At 36.3% G+C, this 15,762-nt stretch overlaps 1 protein-coding gene across 3 annotated transcripts in view; it reads right to left on the reverse strand.

Moving 5' to 3' along the window:
* The window catches only part of tlx2 (T cell leukemia homeobox 2), a 32,825-nt gene that overhangs the window by 12,708 nt on the left and 4,355 nt on the right, over nucleotides 1-15,762 (reverse strand). For 2 of the 3 annotated variants that reach the window (XM_034182161.1, XM_034182160.1), the window contains exons 2-3: nucleotides 6,102-6,314; nucleotides 331-568 (exon numbers count right to left, since the gene is read on the reverse strand). In XM_034182161.1, the coding sequence (XP_034038052.1) occupies nucleotides 331-568; nucleotides 6,102-6,314 (451 nt within the window). The remainder of the gene's footprint in view (nucleotides 1-330; nucleotides 569-6,101; nucleotides 6,315-15,762) is intronic. The other variant, XM_034182163.1, reaches the window with a different exon arrangement.

The raw sequence follows: 15,762 nt of genomic DNA on the forward strand, positions 1-15,762 counted from the left end.
TCAACACTGACACCTGCTGGATGGTTCTGGAATGTAAAGATCCAGGTTTGCATGTTCTCCTCGCATTTGCTTGGGATCCCTCAAACACATGCAGGTTAGGTGAATTGGAACCTGGGGACCTATTCAAGGTGTACCATGCCTCTTGCCCACTGACTGCTGAGATAGGCTCTGCCCCCACACAAACACACACACACACTCCCCCCATGGCACTTTACTGGAATAAGTGGGTTTAGAAGCTGGATGGATATTACGGTTGCAGTCTGTGCAGGGTCTGTTTGCATGAATTTACCATAAAAAAAATGCAGCTTTGGTGATCCACTGTGATCTTACCGCCATTTTGTTCGTCTGTTCTGGAACCAGGTCTTGACTTGTGCATCTGTCATCTTCAGGGCCTTGGCCAGCGTAGCTCGCTCAGCCGATGCCAGGTATTTCTGCCGGTGAAAACGTTTCTCCAGTTCGCAGATCTGCACCCGGCTGAAGGACGTGCGAGGCTTTTTCCTCTTCGGTGGCGTTCGGTTTTGGTAAGGATGGCCGATACGACGGGTCACAGAGAAAGGCGAAAGAGCAGCTGAAATCAGAAGGAAAATGATGAAAAATCGCATTAGAAATTGATCTGTTAAAGTAAATGGTGGTATGAGCCAACAGATACACAAAACCTCTTATCAAGAAAAGGAACCAATGACATTTTGGAGCTGGGATTATGGATCAAATTCTGTTGTTGCAGCAGCATGGACCTTTTCTCTGTTCTCATGAAGGTTTAAAAGCTTTTCACCTGGTCTTCACGAAACTTGAGTGGAGTGTTTCATCTCATCAAAAGGGGAATCTGTAATTTTGGTGAAGTTCAGCATCTGGGTTCTATTGTTGTAGTACTCAAATCTGGTCTTGATTTCGAGACCACCTATTTACTTATTTGGTCTCCTCTTGGAAAAAGCAGTTCTACTCAGTTTTGACTAATCTTGGACTGGAATAAGTATGCACAATAATTAAAAATTCTTGTAATTATCATTATTCTATTAACATACTCTGTGAGCCATCAAGAACAACTCAATATCTACCTTCGAGACTTTTACATGTTGTCCAGTTCTGGTGTACTTTGGGGGGCGGGTTGACCTCATACAACGTTCAGGTTGATCCTAGAGAGACTCTGAACTTATCTACCCACCAGAAATTTCACTTTTGAATATTATTATGGTCTTGAAAACAGACTTGATTTTTTTTAAGTCTGGTCTCATCTCATCCATAGACTCAGTCTTGATTCTCTCTTAACCACTTAAAAAAAAGTCTTGGTCTCGACTCACACTCAACCCTTTCAGGTCTTGCACTTGACCTTGGTGGTCTTGTCCTCATACCTAGCTGTTTCTTTAAATGTAAATCTTATTCTCACTTGATATGCATGCTGGAAGGTCACAGTCTGTAACCTCGACAAACTGGCGTGTAGAGATCATGACTGCCCAAAAATGTCATCTAGTGCTCCATGGTATGATGTGCCAGACAAATACACATTTGGACAGAGGTGGTGTATGTTATTATGGGTTTTTTTTTTTTTTTTAATATCACTGCAAAATTCAAACATTGCTTTTGTAGTTAGCATTAAGATCATATCAGGATGCATTTTCGAAGGCATAACTGTGTCATTTGTGGTTCATGAGGTAGAATGATATATCACGTATTGTGATAATAGTACCATGGGACCTGTATCAAATCATATCATTTTTCTTCAGATGAGTTTCATGATAACATGAAAAGTCAACTACTGCATTGAAGAAACAAGAATCATAAATAAAATATAAAACATACAAATATGAAACAATTAACATAAAGGATTAAAATTTATTCTTAAGAATAATTTGATTTTCAGTATTCACCACAGATTGCATTCTACACAATTATTGTGAACAGTAATGTAATTATGCATTATGATATTGTCAAATTGTAATTGGTGTATCGTGATATTTATTTAAATGTGATAGGTGTATGGTGATACGCAACAAATTATGATGAGTGTATCATGATATGCATCAAAATGTGTATCGTGATATGTATTGAATTGCATTGTGATATGTATCAAATTGCACATCGTGATATGTATCGAATTGAGATGGATGTATCGGGATATGTATGAAATTGTAATGGATGTATTGTAATATGTATTAACTTAAGATGGATGGGTTGTATTGTGATATGTATCAAATTGCATATCATGATATGTATCAAACTGCAATGGGTGTATTGTAATATGTATTAAACTGAGATAGATGGGTGTATTGTGATATGTATCAAATTGCATATCATGATATGTATCAAACTGCAGTGGGTGTATTGTAATATGTATCAAACTGTGATGGGTGTATTGTGATATTATCGAATTGAGATGAGTGTATCATGATATGTATCAAATTGCAATGGGTATATTGTGATATTTATCAAACTGCATATCATGATATGTATCAAATTGCAATGGATGTATTGTAATATGTATTAAATTGAGATAGATGGGTGTATTGTGATATGTATCAAATTGCATATCATGATATGTATCAAACTGCAATGGGTGTAATGTGATATTATCGAATTGAGATGGGTGTATCATGATATGTATCAAATTGCATATCGTGATGTGCATCAAATTGCAATGTATGTATTGTAATATGTATTAAATTGAGATGGATGGGTGTATTGTGATATGTATCAAATTGCAATGGGTGTATCGTAATATGTGTCAAATTGTGATGGGTGTATTGTGATATTATCGAATTGAGATGGGTGTATCATGATATGTATCAAATTGCATATCTTGATGTGCATCAAATTGCAATGGGTGTATTGTAATATGTATTCAATTGAGATAGATGGGTGTATTGTGATATGTATCAAATTGCATATCATGATATGTATCAAACTGCAATGGGTGTAATGTGATATTATCGAATTGAGATGGGTGTATCATGATATGTATCAAATTGCATATTGTGATGTGCATCAAATTGCAATGTATGTATTGTAATATGTATTAAATTGAGATGGATGGGTGTATTGTGATATGTATCAAATTGCAATGGGTGTATCGTAATATGTATCAAATTGTGATGGGTGTATTGTGATATTATCGAATTGAGATGGGTGTATCATGATATGTACCAAATTGCATATCGTGATGTGCATCAAATTGCAATGGGTGTATTGTAATATGTATTCAATTGAGATAGATGGGTGTATTGTGATATGTATCAAATTGCATATCATGATATGTATCAAACTGCAATGGGTGTTTTGTGATATTATCGAATTGAGATGGGTGTATCGGGATATGTATGAAATTGTAATGGATGTATTGTAATATGTATTAAACTGAGATAGATGGGTGTATTGTGATATGTATCAAATTGCATATCATGATATGTATCAAACTGCAGTGGGTGTATTGTAATATGTATCAAACTGTGATGGGTGTATTGTGATATTATCGAATTGAGATGAGTGTATCATGATATATATCAAATTGCATATCATGATATGTATCAAATTGCAATGGGTGTATTGTGATATGTGTCAAATTGCATATCATGATATGTATCAAATTGCAATGGATGTATTGTAATATGTATTAAATTGAGATAGATGGGTGTATTGTGATATGTATCAAATTGCATATCATGATATGTATCAAACTGCAATGGGTGTATTGTGATATTATCGAATTGAGATGGGTGTATCATGATATGTATCAAATTGCATATCGTGATGTGCATCAAATTGCAATGGGTGTATTGTAATATGTATTCAATTGAGATAGATGGGTGTATTGTGATATGTATCAAATTGCATATCATGATATGTATCAAACTGCAATGGGTGTATTGTGATATTATCGAATTGAGATGGGTGTATCGGGATATGTATGAAATTGTAATGGATGTATTGTAATAAGTATTAACTTAAGATGGATGGGTTGTATTGTGATATGTATCAAATTGCATATCATGATATGTATCAAACTGCAATGGGTGTATTGTAATATGTATTAAACTGAGATAGATGGGTGTATTGTGATATGTATCAAATTGCATATCATGATATGTATCAAACTGCAGTGGGTGTATTGTAATATGTATCAAACTGTGATGGGTGTATTGTGATATCGAATTGAGATGAGTGTATCATGATATGTATCAAATTGCATATCATGATATGTATCAAATTGCAATGGGTGTATTGTGATATGTATCAAATTGCATATCATGATATGTATCAAATTGCAATGGATGTATTGTAATATGTATTAAATTGAGATAGATGGGTGTATTGTGATATGTATCAAATTGCATATCATGATATGTATCAAACTGCAATGGGTGTATTGTGATATTATCGAATTGAGATGGGTGTATCATGATATGTATCAAATTGCATATCGTGATGTGCATCAAATTGCAATGGGTGTATTGTAATATGTATTCAATTGAGATAGATGGGTGTATTGTGATATGTATCAAATTGTATATCATGATATGTATCAAACTGCAATGGGTGTATTGTGATATTATCAAATTGAGATGGGTGTATCAGGATATGTATGAAATTGTAATGGATGTATTGTAATATGTATTAACTTAAGATGGATGGGTTGTATTGTGATATGTATCAAATTGCATATCATGACGTATCAAACTGCAATGGGTGTATTGTAATATGTATTAAACTGAGATAGATGGGTGTATTGTGATATGTATCAAACTGCAATGGGTGTATTGTAATATGTATCAAACTGTGATGGGTGTATTGTGATATTATCGAATTGAGATGGGTCTATCATGATATGTATCAAATTACATATCATGATATGTATCAAATTGCAATGGATGTATTGTAATATGTATTAAATTGAGATAGATGGGTGTATTGTGATATGTATCAAATTGCATATTGTGATGTGCATCAAATTGCAATGTATGTATTGTAATATGTATTAAATTGAGATGGATGGGTGTATTGTGATATGTATCAAATTGCAATGGGTGTATCGTAATATGTATCAAATTATGATGGGTGTATTGTGATATTATCGAATTGAAATGGGTGTATCATGATATGTATCAAATTGCATATCGTGATGTGCATCAAATTGCAATGGATGTATTGTAATATGTATTGAATTGAGATGGTTGTATCATGATATGTATGGACCTGCAATAGGTGTATCATGACACATTTTGAATTACAATAGGTGTAAATTGTGTAGCTAGTTTATTATTCCACCCCTACTGGTTAAGTCTGTGTACTGAGGCTATTAATTAGCCTGTGTGATGGTGAACAGGCAACACCACAGTACTGTTTGCAATGGGGTATGTGTGCTCGCGTGTGTGTGTGTGTGTGCAAGATAACTAAGAAAAGTCTAAACAAATTTCCTTCAAACCTAACGGGAATATTACTTAGGTAGATATCTAGAAGTGATTAGATTTTGGGGTAGCTTGGTTAAAAGTCAAGGTTAAGGAAACACTAAAAATAAACACCTTTTGTCCTCTTAACAAACAGTGTATATTTCCTTGGGCATTTATATCATGGTGTGTTGAGCACACGGTGCACACATCAGCTCTCTGCTGCCTTTCCTTCCATTTCTAACAAGAACAATCAGTGCCTCTCAAAGATAAATCAATTCTTCTTTGGGTTTTGTTTTCATATGCTGATGCTCTAAACACTATTTTGGTTCCACTCCTTGGTTACATCAAATGATTGTCCATTTTGTCTTAACTCTGGCATAAGCTGCTGCGTTTGGGGAGTCTAGGAGGAGGCCCAGAAGCTGCCAATTCTAGAAGATAAATGTGATTACAATCCTACAAGTCCCCTGACAGATTATGAAACCTTAGCAGTGCATGGCTCTGCAGAAGCTGAGTCCAGAGGAAAGTGATATGGGGACATTCTTCAAAGAGGAAACATGCAGGATCAGTTAAAAAACAAAGCAAAAACAGATCAGAGCAGAAGTTATGCTTTTAGCAGCTAATGTTGACAAATCCAGGAGCATTTCACTGTTTAATATGCATTTTTATTGATTGATTGAGAGCAAAGAGCAGGTGTGAGGCGGGTGAGGCGGTGGGGTGACTCACCTGGGCAAGCCCCCTTTGGGAAAGGATAGTCTGCAAGAAGGCCATTTCCGTCTCGCAGGTGAGCGAGCTCGGGGTAATAGCATTTGGCTAATGTCTCCACAGTGCTCCAGACTGGGACCCTGCCGATGTCTCCCTTGGGGAGAGGACAGAGGGATCCGGTGGCCCCCGGCGCCCCCATGGCCTCTCCTGCTCGGCTCTCCTCTGCCTGCTCCCCTAAAGGAAAGGGAGATACAGTGAGGTCCCACATCTGGAGCACAGCAGCCGGCCGGGCACCGGTGCTCAGCAGCTAATCACATAAAGCAGGTCTGAAGGCTGCAGACAGTCTGCACTTTATTGTCATTTACTGCTTTTCTGTTGTCGATTAGACGGATTACTCTGAGACAGCTTCCATTTGGGAAAAGTACATCATGACAAGCAGCATAACAGTGATAAATGTTGGACATAGAAGTGGAATTAGTCGACTACTCACAAAACTGTTATTTCAGCATCATGCAAATAGCTTGTTTATTTTTTCCCCAATATCACGACAGATAAAATCAAAGAGAACTGCATGAAATACATTTGACAAACAACACATTGTACTTTATGTTCCCCCCTGTTTGAAAATGTACTTTGTAAAGAAACATGCAGCGTAAAACAACCTATAACTCCTTTAAATATCATCTGAAAACATCTGTGCATTTTTAGTACTTATGGTATGTTATTACCTCTGTCAAGAAGGTATTTTTTTTCACTAATGTTTGTTTGTTTGACCATTAGCAAGATAACTCAAAAAGTCATGAACAGTTTTAAATTTGGTGAGCAGGTAGATAACGCTCTGGGTAATTCTGGGTAATAAGTGGCACAGAGTATAATATTGAACTTAGATGAAGAAGAATATCTGGCACACGGCAACATTTAACTCAAAAAATGAAACATATTTGATGTTGGCAGAGGTGTGCGCTCTCCAGGAATGGATCCAGCCAATAAATAAATAAATAAATAAAAATAGAAAGGATATGATGAAAAATATATGGAGAAAAAAGAAAAGAAAGGGAAAAAAAATAAAAAAGCAAAGAAAACAAAACAAGAGAAAGTTTTAAGTTTCATAACCTAATGTTTGCCACAATTGCTTTGTTATTATCTTCCTCCGGAAAAAAAAAAGCTGAACGTATTTTACTGTGCTCAACAGTATGCAATTATTTTACACATCATCTGTCCATAGAAGTCGGACAAACGTCTGTGATCTGCATGATACTATTACAGATTAAAGAGTTTTTGGAGATTCCTGGCCATTCTCTTAAAAATTCAATTTTGGCTATGAAAGATAAAATTTACAATAAAAATGAATATTTTAATTTGTAAATTTGACTTACTTTTATGATATTATTCACTATAGAAAAAGGTACTTAGTACCAGTATAAGAATTATTATTATTATTATTATTATTATTATTATTATTATTATTATTATTATTTTAATATCAGTGACAATATTACAATGTCATTCCATGAATTACTGGAATCTGTAACATAACAAAATGTGGGGGAAAAAATGAAGGGAGGTAATGGTGTAGTGGTTAAGCTTTGGGCGTGAGACCTGAGGATCCTCAGTTCAAATCCCAGCCTAACCGGAAAATCACTAAGGGCCTTTGGGCAAGGTCCTTAATCCCCTAGTTGCTCTCAGTGTGTAGTGGGCCCCTTGCATGGCAGCACCCTGACATCAGGGTGAATGTGAGGCTTTGATGTGTAAACCACTTTGAGCGTCTTTTGCAGATGGAAAAGCACTATAATGCAGTCCATTTAATTTTCATTTTATCCATCTGCTCAGCATATTGCCCATCTACGATGAATCAGACGCCCCATCCCCACCACCACCAAAAATTTCTGGATCCGCCCCTGGGGGTCTCTGTGTGCCTTCTAGACATATGTATGCTGTTGTTACCTCAGCCAACCAAATAAGAAAAAGTTACATATTTCTTTCTATATTTGTTCTTATTCATGTAGATGACAAAAAGCAGAGGGTGAATTCAAACTAAATTTGAGGTTACATTTGTTATTCAATGAATCAAGAGCTGCTGAAATTTCGGTGGCAATTCTGAGCAACTTCAAATTTTCCACTTTTATGTCTTTCTTTCTTTACATTCTGTAACATCCCTTTCATCTCTTCTGTAACATTCACACTTTATGACATCACAAGAATCTGATGGGGAGGGAGGGAATCAGAGGGCCCTATTTTTAACCTGTCACACTTTCACACCCAGCACCCATGTTATTTTTAAAACCAGCAAATACATTTGCACTCATCTGTGAGGCACTTTGCTGTTATTCTTAGGGCGGTTTCCTGTTGCAAATTATCATCTCCAATTTCTGTCCTGATTTCAAAATTGAGGAAATTTGGCCCTCTTTATTAAAATAATCTGCAAAATTCATGTAACCTCCCATTTTATATTCTCTTACATACGAGTGTGACCGATGTTTGCCGTATACACCTGAGTATTTATGATTCCCATGACATGACTGTTTCTGAGTGTGCACCGTGCATGCGCAAAACGCTACTTCTGCATTTTTCCCTACATTTTTCCAAAAAGGTAAATAATGCAATAAATAACATGTTTCTGTTAACATCATAAGCGCGACATGCTTTTCATGGGTTTCATGTTGTGGAGGAGGGTCAGAAGGAAGCTTCTCACAGAGTAGCCCCCGTGACTGAGTGTTTTGTCCACTTTCACCTACTGTTACACAAAGTTAATCCCAATATGCACCAGTTAGATCTGGTTGTTCCCATTTTGCACTGAAAAAAAATGCACGTCTTTCCATGTGATCAGTATGTGTCCAAATAACATTATTTTCTTAAGGTCTCTTAATTACACACATGAGAAACGGTGTTATCTGGACACATTCTGGTCATGTGCAAGCAATGAATGTATTTAAATCATGTGAATCCAACACACTTTTTCAGTGTATGTTTGTAATTGAGGGGATTGGGTTTTTTTTACCTATAAATGTAGACAATCTAATATCAATCAATCAATCAATCAATTTTTTTATATAGCGCCAAATCACAACAAACAGTTGCCCCAAGGCGCTTTATATTGTAAGGCAAGGCCATACAATAATTATGTAAAACCCCAACGGTCAAAACGACCCCCTGTGAGCAAGCACTTGGCTACAGTGGGAAGGAAAAACTCCCTTTTAACAGGAAGAAACCTCCAGCAGAACCAGGCTCAGGGAGGGGCAGTCTTCTGCTGGGACTGGTTGGGGCTGAGGGAGAGAACCAGGAAAAAGACATGCTGTGGAGGGGAGCAGAGATCGATCACTAATGATTAAATGCAGAGTGGTGCATACAGAGCAAAAAGAGAATCATGGGAACCCCCCAGCAGTCTACGTCTATAGCAGCATAACTAAGGGATGGTTCAGGGTCACCTGATCCAGCCCTAACTATAAGCTTTAGCAAAAAGGAAAGTTTTAAGCCTAATCTTAAAAGTAGAGAGGGTGTCTGTCTCCCTGATCTGAATTGGGAGCTGGTTCCACAGGAGAGGAGCCTGAAAGCTGAAGGCTCTGCCTCCCATTCTACTCTTACAAACCCTAGGAACTACAAGTAAGCCTGCAGTCTGAGAGCGAAGCGCTCTATTGGGGTGATATGGTACTACGAGGTCCCTAAGATAAGATGGGACCTGATTATTCAAAACCTTATAAGTAAGAAGAAGAATTTAAATTCTATTCTAGAATTAACAGGAAGCCAATGAAGAGAGGCCAATATGGGTGAGATATGCTCTCTCCTTCTAGTCCCCGTCAGTACTCTAGCTGCAGCATTTTGAATTAACTGAAGGCTTTTTAGGGAACTTTTAGGACAACCTGATAATAATGAATTACAATAGTCCAGCCTAGAGGAAATAAATGCATGAATTAGTTTTTCAGCATCACTCTGAGACAAGACCTTTCTGATTTTAGAGATATTGCGTAAATGCAAAAAGGCAGTCCTACATATTTGTTTAATATGCGCTTTGAATGACATATCCTGATCAAAAATGACTCCAAGATTTCTCACAGTATTACTAGAGGTCAGGGTAATGCCATCCAGAGTAAGGATCTGGTTAGACACCATGTTTCTAAGATTTGTGGGGCCAAGTACAATAACTTCAGTTTTATCTGAGTTTAAAAGCAGGAAATTAGAGGTCATCCATGTCTTTATGTCTGTAAGACAATCCTGCAGTTTAGCTAATTGGTGTGTGTCCTCTGGCTTCATGGATAGATAAGCTGGGTATCATCTGCGTAACAATGAAAATTTAAGCAATACCGTCTAATAATACTGCCTAAGGGAAGCATGTATAAAGTGAATAAAATTGGTCCTAGCACAGAACCTTGTGGAACTCCATAATTAACTTTAGTCTGTGAAGAAGATTCCCCATTTACATGAACAAATTGTAATCTATTAGACAAATATGATTCAAACCACCGCAGCGCAGTGCCTTTAATACCTATGGCATGCTCTAATCTCTGTAATAAAATTTTATGGTCAACAGTATCAAAAGCAGCACTGAGGTCTAACAGAACAAGCACAGAGATGAGTCCACTGTCCGAGGCCATAAGAAGATCATTTGTAACCTTCACTAATGCTGTTTCTGTACTATGATGAATTCTAAAACCTGACTGAAACTCTTCAATAGACCATTCCTCTGCAGATGATCAGTTAGCTGTTTTACAACTACCCTTTCAAGAATTTTTGAGAGAAAAGGAAGGTTGGAGATTGGCCTATAATTAGCTAAGATAGCTGGGTCAAGTGATGGCTTTTTAAGTAATGGTTTAATTACTGCCACCTTAAAAGCCTGTGGTACATAGCCAACTAACAAAGATAGATTGATCATATTTAAGATCGAAGCATTAAATAATGGTAGGGCTTCCTTGAGCAGCCTGGTAGGAATGGGGTCTAATAAACATGTTGATGGTTTGGATGAAGTAACTAATGAGAATAACTCAGACAGAACAATCGGAGAGAAAGAGTCTAACCAAATACCGGCATCACTGAAAGCAGCCAAAGATAACGATACATCTTTGGGATGGTTATGAGTAATTTTATCTCTAATAGTTAAAATTTTGTTAGCAAAGAAAGTCATGAAGTCATTACTAGTTAAAGTTAATGGAATACTCAGCTCAATAGAGCTCTGACTCTTTGTCAGCCTGGCTACAGTGCTGAAAAGAAACCTGGGGTTGTTCTTATTTTCTTCAATTAGTGATGAGTAGAAAGATGTCCTAGCTTTACGGAGGGCTTTTTTTATAGAGCAACAGACTCTTTTTCCAGGCTAAGTGAAGATCTTCTAAATTAGTGAGACGCCATTTCCTCTCCAACTTACGGGTTATCTGCTTTAAGCTACGAGTTTGTGAGTTATACCACGGAGTCAGACACTTCTGATTTAAAGCTCTCTTTTTCAGAGGAGCTACAGCATCCAAAGTTGTCTTCAATGAGGATGTAAAACTACTGACGAGATACTCTATCTCCCTTACAGAGTTTAGGTAGCTACTCTGCACTGTGTTGGTATATGGCATTAGAGAACATAAAGAAGGAATCATATCCTTAAATATATAAGGAATATCAGCAATGGGACACCGCTGTTAGGCAGAGGAAACATGAATGCAGCATAAAACAGCAAAAACCTGGTCTTAAGTCAAGCACATTGTTTTACTGCTGTGTATAGAGCACAATATTCAGATATGCCTCACGCTGGTGGATTTAGGAATACACTACTTATATACACAATGAAACTGAATTGAAAACAATAGCTCAATGAAATAAATGTAAACATGAATGGAAAAATACAAGACTTCACCTTAGTGCTTCACCTCAGGGAGCTTTGGTGGCCGGTCTCCAAACAGGTATATCATCAGATACATTAAATTGCCAGAAAACCTCTCACTTCAGTCTGGTGTTGAGATAGCACTGCACCACGTTATGGTGCAACTCGGCTTGTAAAAGAGGATGACAGACGACAATCTGATTGGTTTGTTTCATGCTACACCTAAAAGCCAGCCCTAAAAACACACTCGTGACTACTTTTAGGGACTTTGCACCACCCTGTATATTCGACATGCCATATAACCAATGCTGTTTTTGTTCTTGTCTTGTTTTTTGTTTTTTTTTTCACTCCTGTTTTTCTGTCTTTTATCTTATTTCTGCACTGACAAAAAAAAAAAAAACAGTTTAAATTTGTTCATCTGTTGCACGTGATCAGAAGGTGTTCAAATAAGATACATTTATTACATATCTAATTGAGTATCTTATTGAGATATGTAAGAAAATTACGTTATTTGGACACCTGATCATGCGCAACAGATGGACATATTTAAATCATGTAAATCCAACAGACCTTCTTTTCAGTTTTCTTTTTCACTTTTCACTTTTGGTCGACACAGCAGATCCGAGGTGGATCTGCATGTTGATTTGGCACAAGTTTTATGCCAGGTGACCTTTCTGACACAAAGAAATAAAAATAATTCATTTCAATTATCTCAATAATCAATAAATAAACATTAATTTGATTGATCAGTATAAACCTATTGCCACAATTCCCAAAATAATCACATTTCACATTTAAATATTCAAAATTTGAACTAAAGTTGAATTTTATATTATTTTCTCAATCTAGACACTGATGTTTCACAAATATTCCACTTAATGCTGAATTTTTTTTTCTTTCAAATAACTGATATATTTATGTTTTTGCTCATTTTATCAGCTTTTCCAAAGTAAAAATTGCACAAAGCCATTAGATGTAGTGTTTTTCTTCCATTCAGTGACTACTGCTGGGGTATTAATAACAACTTATCTCCTGCATCATAAAATATCTATGAATCCTGTCTATTTTGTCAGCAATGGGTAAACAGAAGATCGATACATGTAATGAGATCGTTTTTGGCCATGGATCCACTCCACAGACACATTCTCATTTTGAAGCACAATGGAAATGAACGACAACAGAGACCTTTCTGTGTGTTTTTCTGCCTCACTCTGCCTCATCTCCCCAGAAAGCTGTTCCTCCTGCTGTTTTACAGGCTGTTTATTTGTTTTTGTTTTGTCACAGAGCTCACCACGAGCCAAAATGAATATGAAAACATCTGCATAGGTGTCCCTGGGGGCCCCGTGTGCTGCCGCTCTCAGGGTTTCAGCGACCCGAAAAATTCATTTCCCCTGCAGACGATGACAATTTGGAGGTAAAATGGAACATGAAGCTATTAGGAGCTCCCATAGTTGTTTCCAGGGAGCCGCCGCTGTCCCCTGATGGTGCTGAACACGAGCGGTAAATTGAGGCATACACCAGCAACTGATTTGTAAAGTGGAGATGAATTGCTGCAATGTGCAGTTAAATGGAGGTCACGTAAAGTTAACATTACCTGACTGCAAATTAGCTACACAGATTACTGTGTGAAATTCATCAAGAAATCAGCTTATCCAGGTCATGTGACTACTGTTGTTTGTTTGCTTGTTTCAAGGCAGGATACTGCCAAACATGATGACACATTTTTGCAAATGTCTGCAGGGAAACAATTATTGGATCAGTAAGTAAGTTTTTGCCTCATTTCTTTTTCCTTTTATCTCTTTATTCAATGTGCACAGCTTATGACATCACAAAGGCCTGATGGGATATAAGAATGCACACTGCCCTCATCTATAACAACCCCTGCAAAATTATACATTCTCCCAGCTCTACCCCTTTATTTCTCTTTTTCCTTTCTGGTATTTCCTCTTATTTTTTCATGATAAAACAATTGAGTAAAACCAACAGTAATGGCTTGAGGGAAACATTTACTATAAGCCATTTAAGTAAAAAAAATAAATCAAAATCAAACCAAAATATGCCATAAAATATTTATATGAATAAGCTCTGGTGTATATGAAGAAAAAGGTAAAATTCTATTTAATTAGTTAAAAATAATAAAGTATTTTGTATTTACGTATTCATTACGTATTCGTATTCATTCATAATACTATATACAGGTTGCAAAAAAATGAAAGCTTGGTAGACTGATCCCTGACAACCCCACTGTGTAAATGTGCCATTGAGCAACACCCAAAACAACAAATTTTTCCTGATTCTGATTCCAAAATCAGGAATAATTAATATGACAGTTTTTATAAAAACCTTAGTGAAAACTGCAAACAAGCAGATTGTAAAGAAAATATATAAAGTGTTAATTATTCACTCTAAGAAATGAAACACATGGGTTTTAAATATAATTAATACTATTATTTTCAATATACTTGCAATTGTTATTTTTAGGGATTTAAGTAGTAATGTTTCATTGGATTTAATTAATTTCAACTACAATATTGTTTTGCACTTAATTGACAATGTTATGTGGAAAAAGTTACCTTAACTTTATCAATTAAATTCAACGTTTTATTTCTTAGAGTGTGCATCTGATTCTTTATAAACATTTCAGATTAGCTGAAAGACTGAAAGAGTGCTGAAAAGTTCCATTTAGTTAATACACCGAGCAAATCTGTATTTTACTCACGTTAACATTAAACCTCCTCATTAAAATAATGAGCTTAAATAGCTTAAAGCAAATGATTTACTCAACTTGAGCTAAACCAGTTCATCAGATTTTAAATACATAACAAACAACTACGTTACACAAAAAAAATTTTTATCAGAAAAATATTTTAACTAAGCAAAACAATGCATGTTTTAATGAAACTTAAAAACAAATCATTAATATAAAGATCACAATTCAATTTGTTGATTAAAAATACATATATTATCTGTTTAATGATGAGATTTATATGCTGCTTGATCACTGATTTGTTGTGATGTTATTCTAATGATTCTTATGAATTAAAAAAAATCTCCAGAAATTACAATGACTTTATAGCAAATCTTCTCTCTTGATGTTTCGAAGCCCAAATGGACTTTTAGCTTCACATGTTGAGGGCAAACAGGCCTGTTGTTGCTCCCAGCAGCAGGTCTGGCTAAATAATACTGCATTAGACGGCTATTTCGGGCCATCTGTGGACTAACTAATGGACCAGGCACATGCAGACACGTTCAGAGGCAACCCAAGTGGAAACCAACAGCAGGGCCCTGCAAAACTTTACCACACAAAACCCTGCAACCACACAGAGGCTGTGCACGCCACGTCACAAACAAAATATTGCAAAACAAAGCATTTTGATGATAAGGACATAAAGACACATACACACAGAATCTGATGCATTTTGAACTTTTAGAATCAACCGCACAGCATCTTTCTTGAAAATCCTAATCCTAACTCAGGATTATACAAATCTTTTATTTCTCTCAACCCCAAAAGTGAACCCCAGGGTGCTGCAAGGCATCTTTTCCCATCTTCAGTCTCTTATCTGTCATAATTCTTCTGAATCTAATATAGACTGCTGTAAAATAAACTGTGCTTATCCTTACAAGCATTTTCTCTTAGCTTCTAAAATAAAAAGCATTCAAATTATTCTACATTCCACATGAAGACATTTAAGACCGTGAGCCATTACTGGGCTGTGCAAATTGATCTACTCATGATGTTTAAAAATGGAAAAGATGTTGCTGCCATACAAATAAAAGCAGGAAAAGCATTTGCAAAAGAATCTGGCTTTCACCTCCCTCCAATGAAAAAGGAAATGGGTGAGAATAGTAAATCTGCTGCCTGTGTAATACAATTTAGCATAAGCA

This window comes from Thalassophryne amazonica, chromosome 11 (assembly GCF_902500255.1).
Source record: "Thalassophryne amazonica chromosome 11, fThaAma1.1, whole genome shotgun sequence".
Classification (NCBI taxonomy): domain Eukaryota; kingdom Metazoa; phylum Chordata; class Actinopteri; order Batrachoidiformes; family Batrachoididae; genus Thalassophryne; species Thalassophryne amazonica.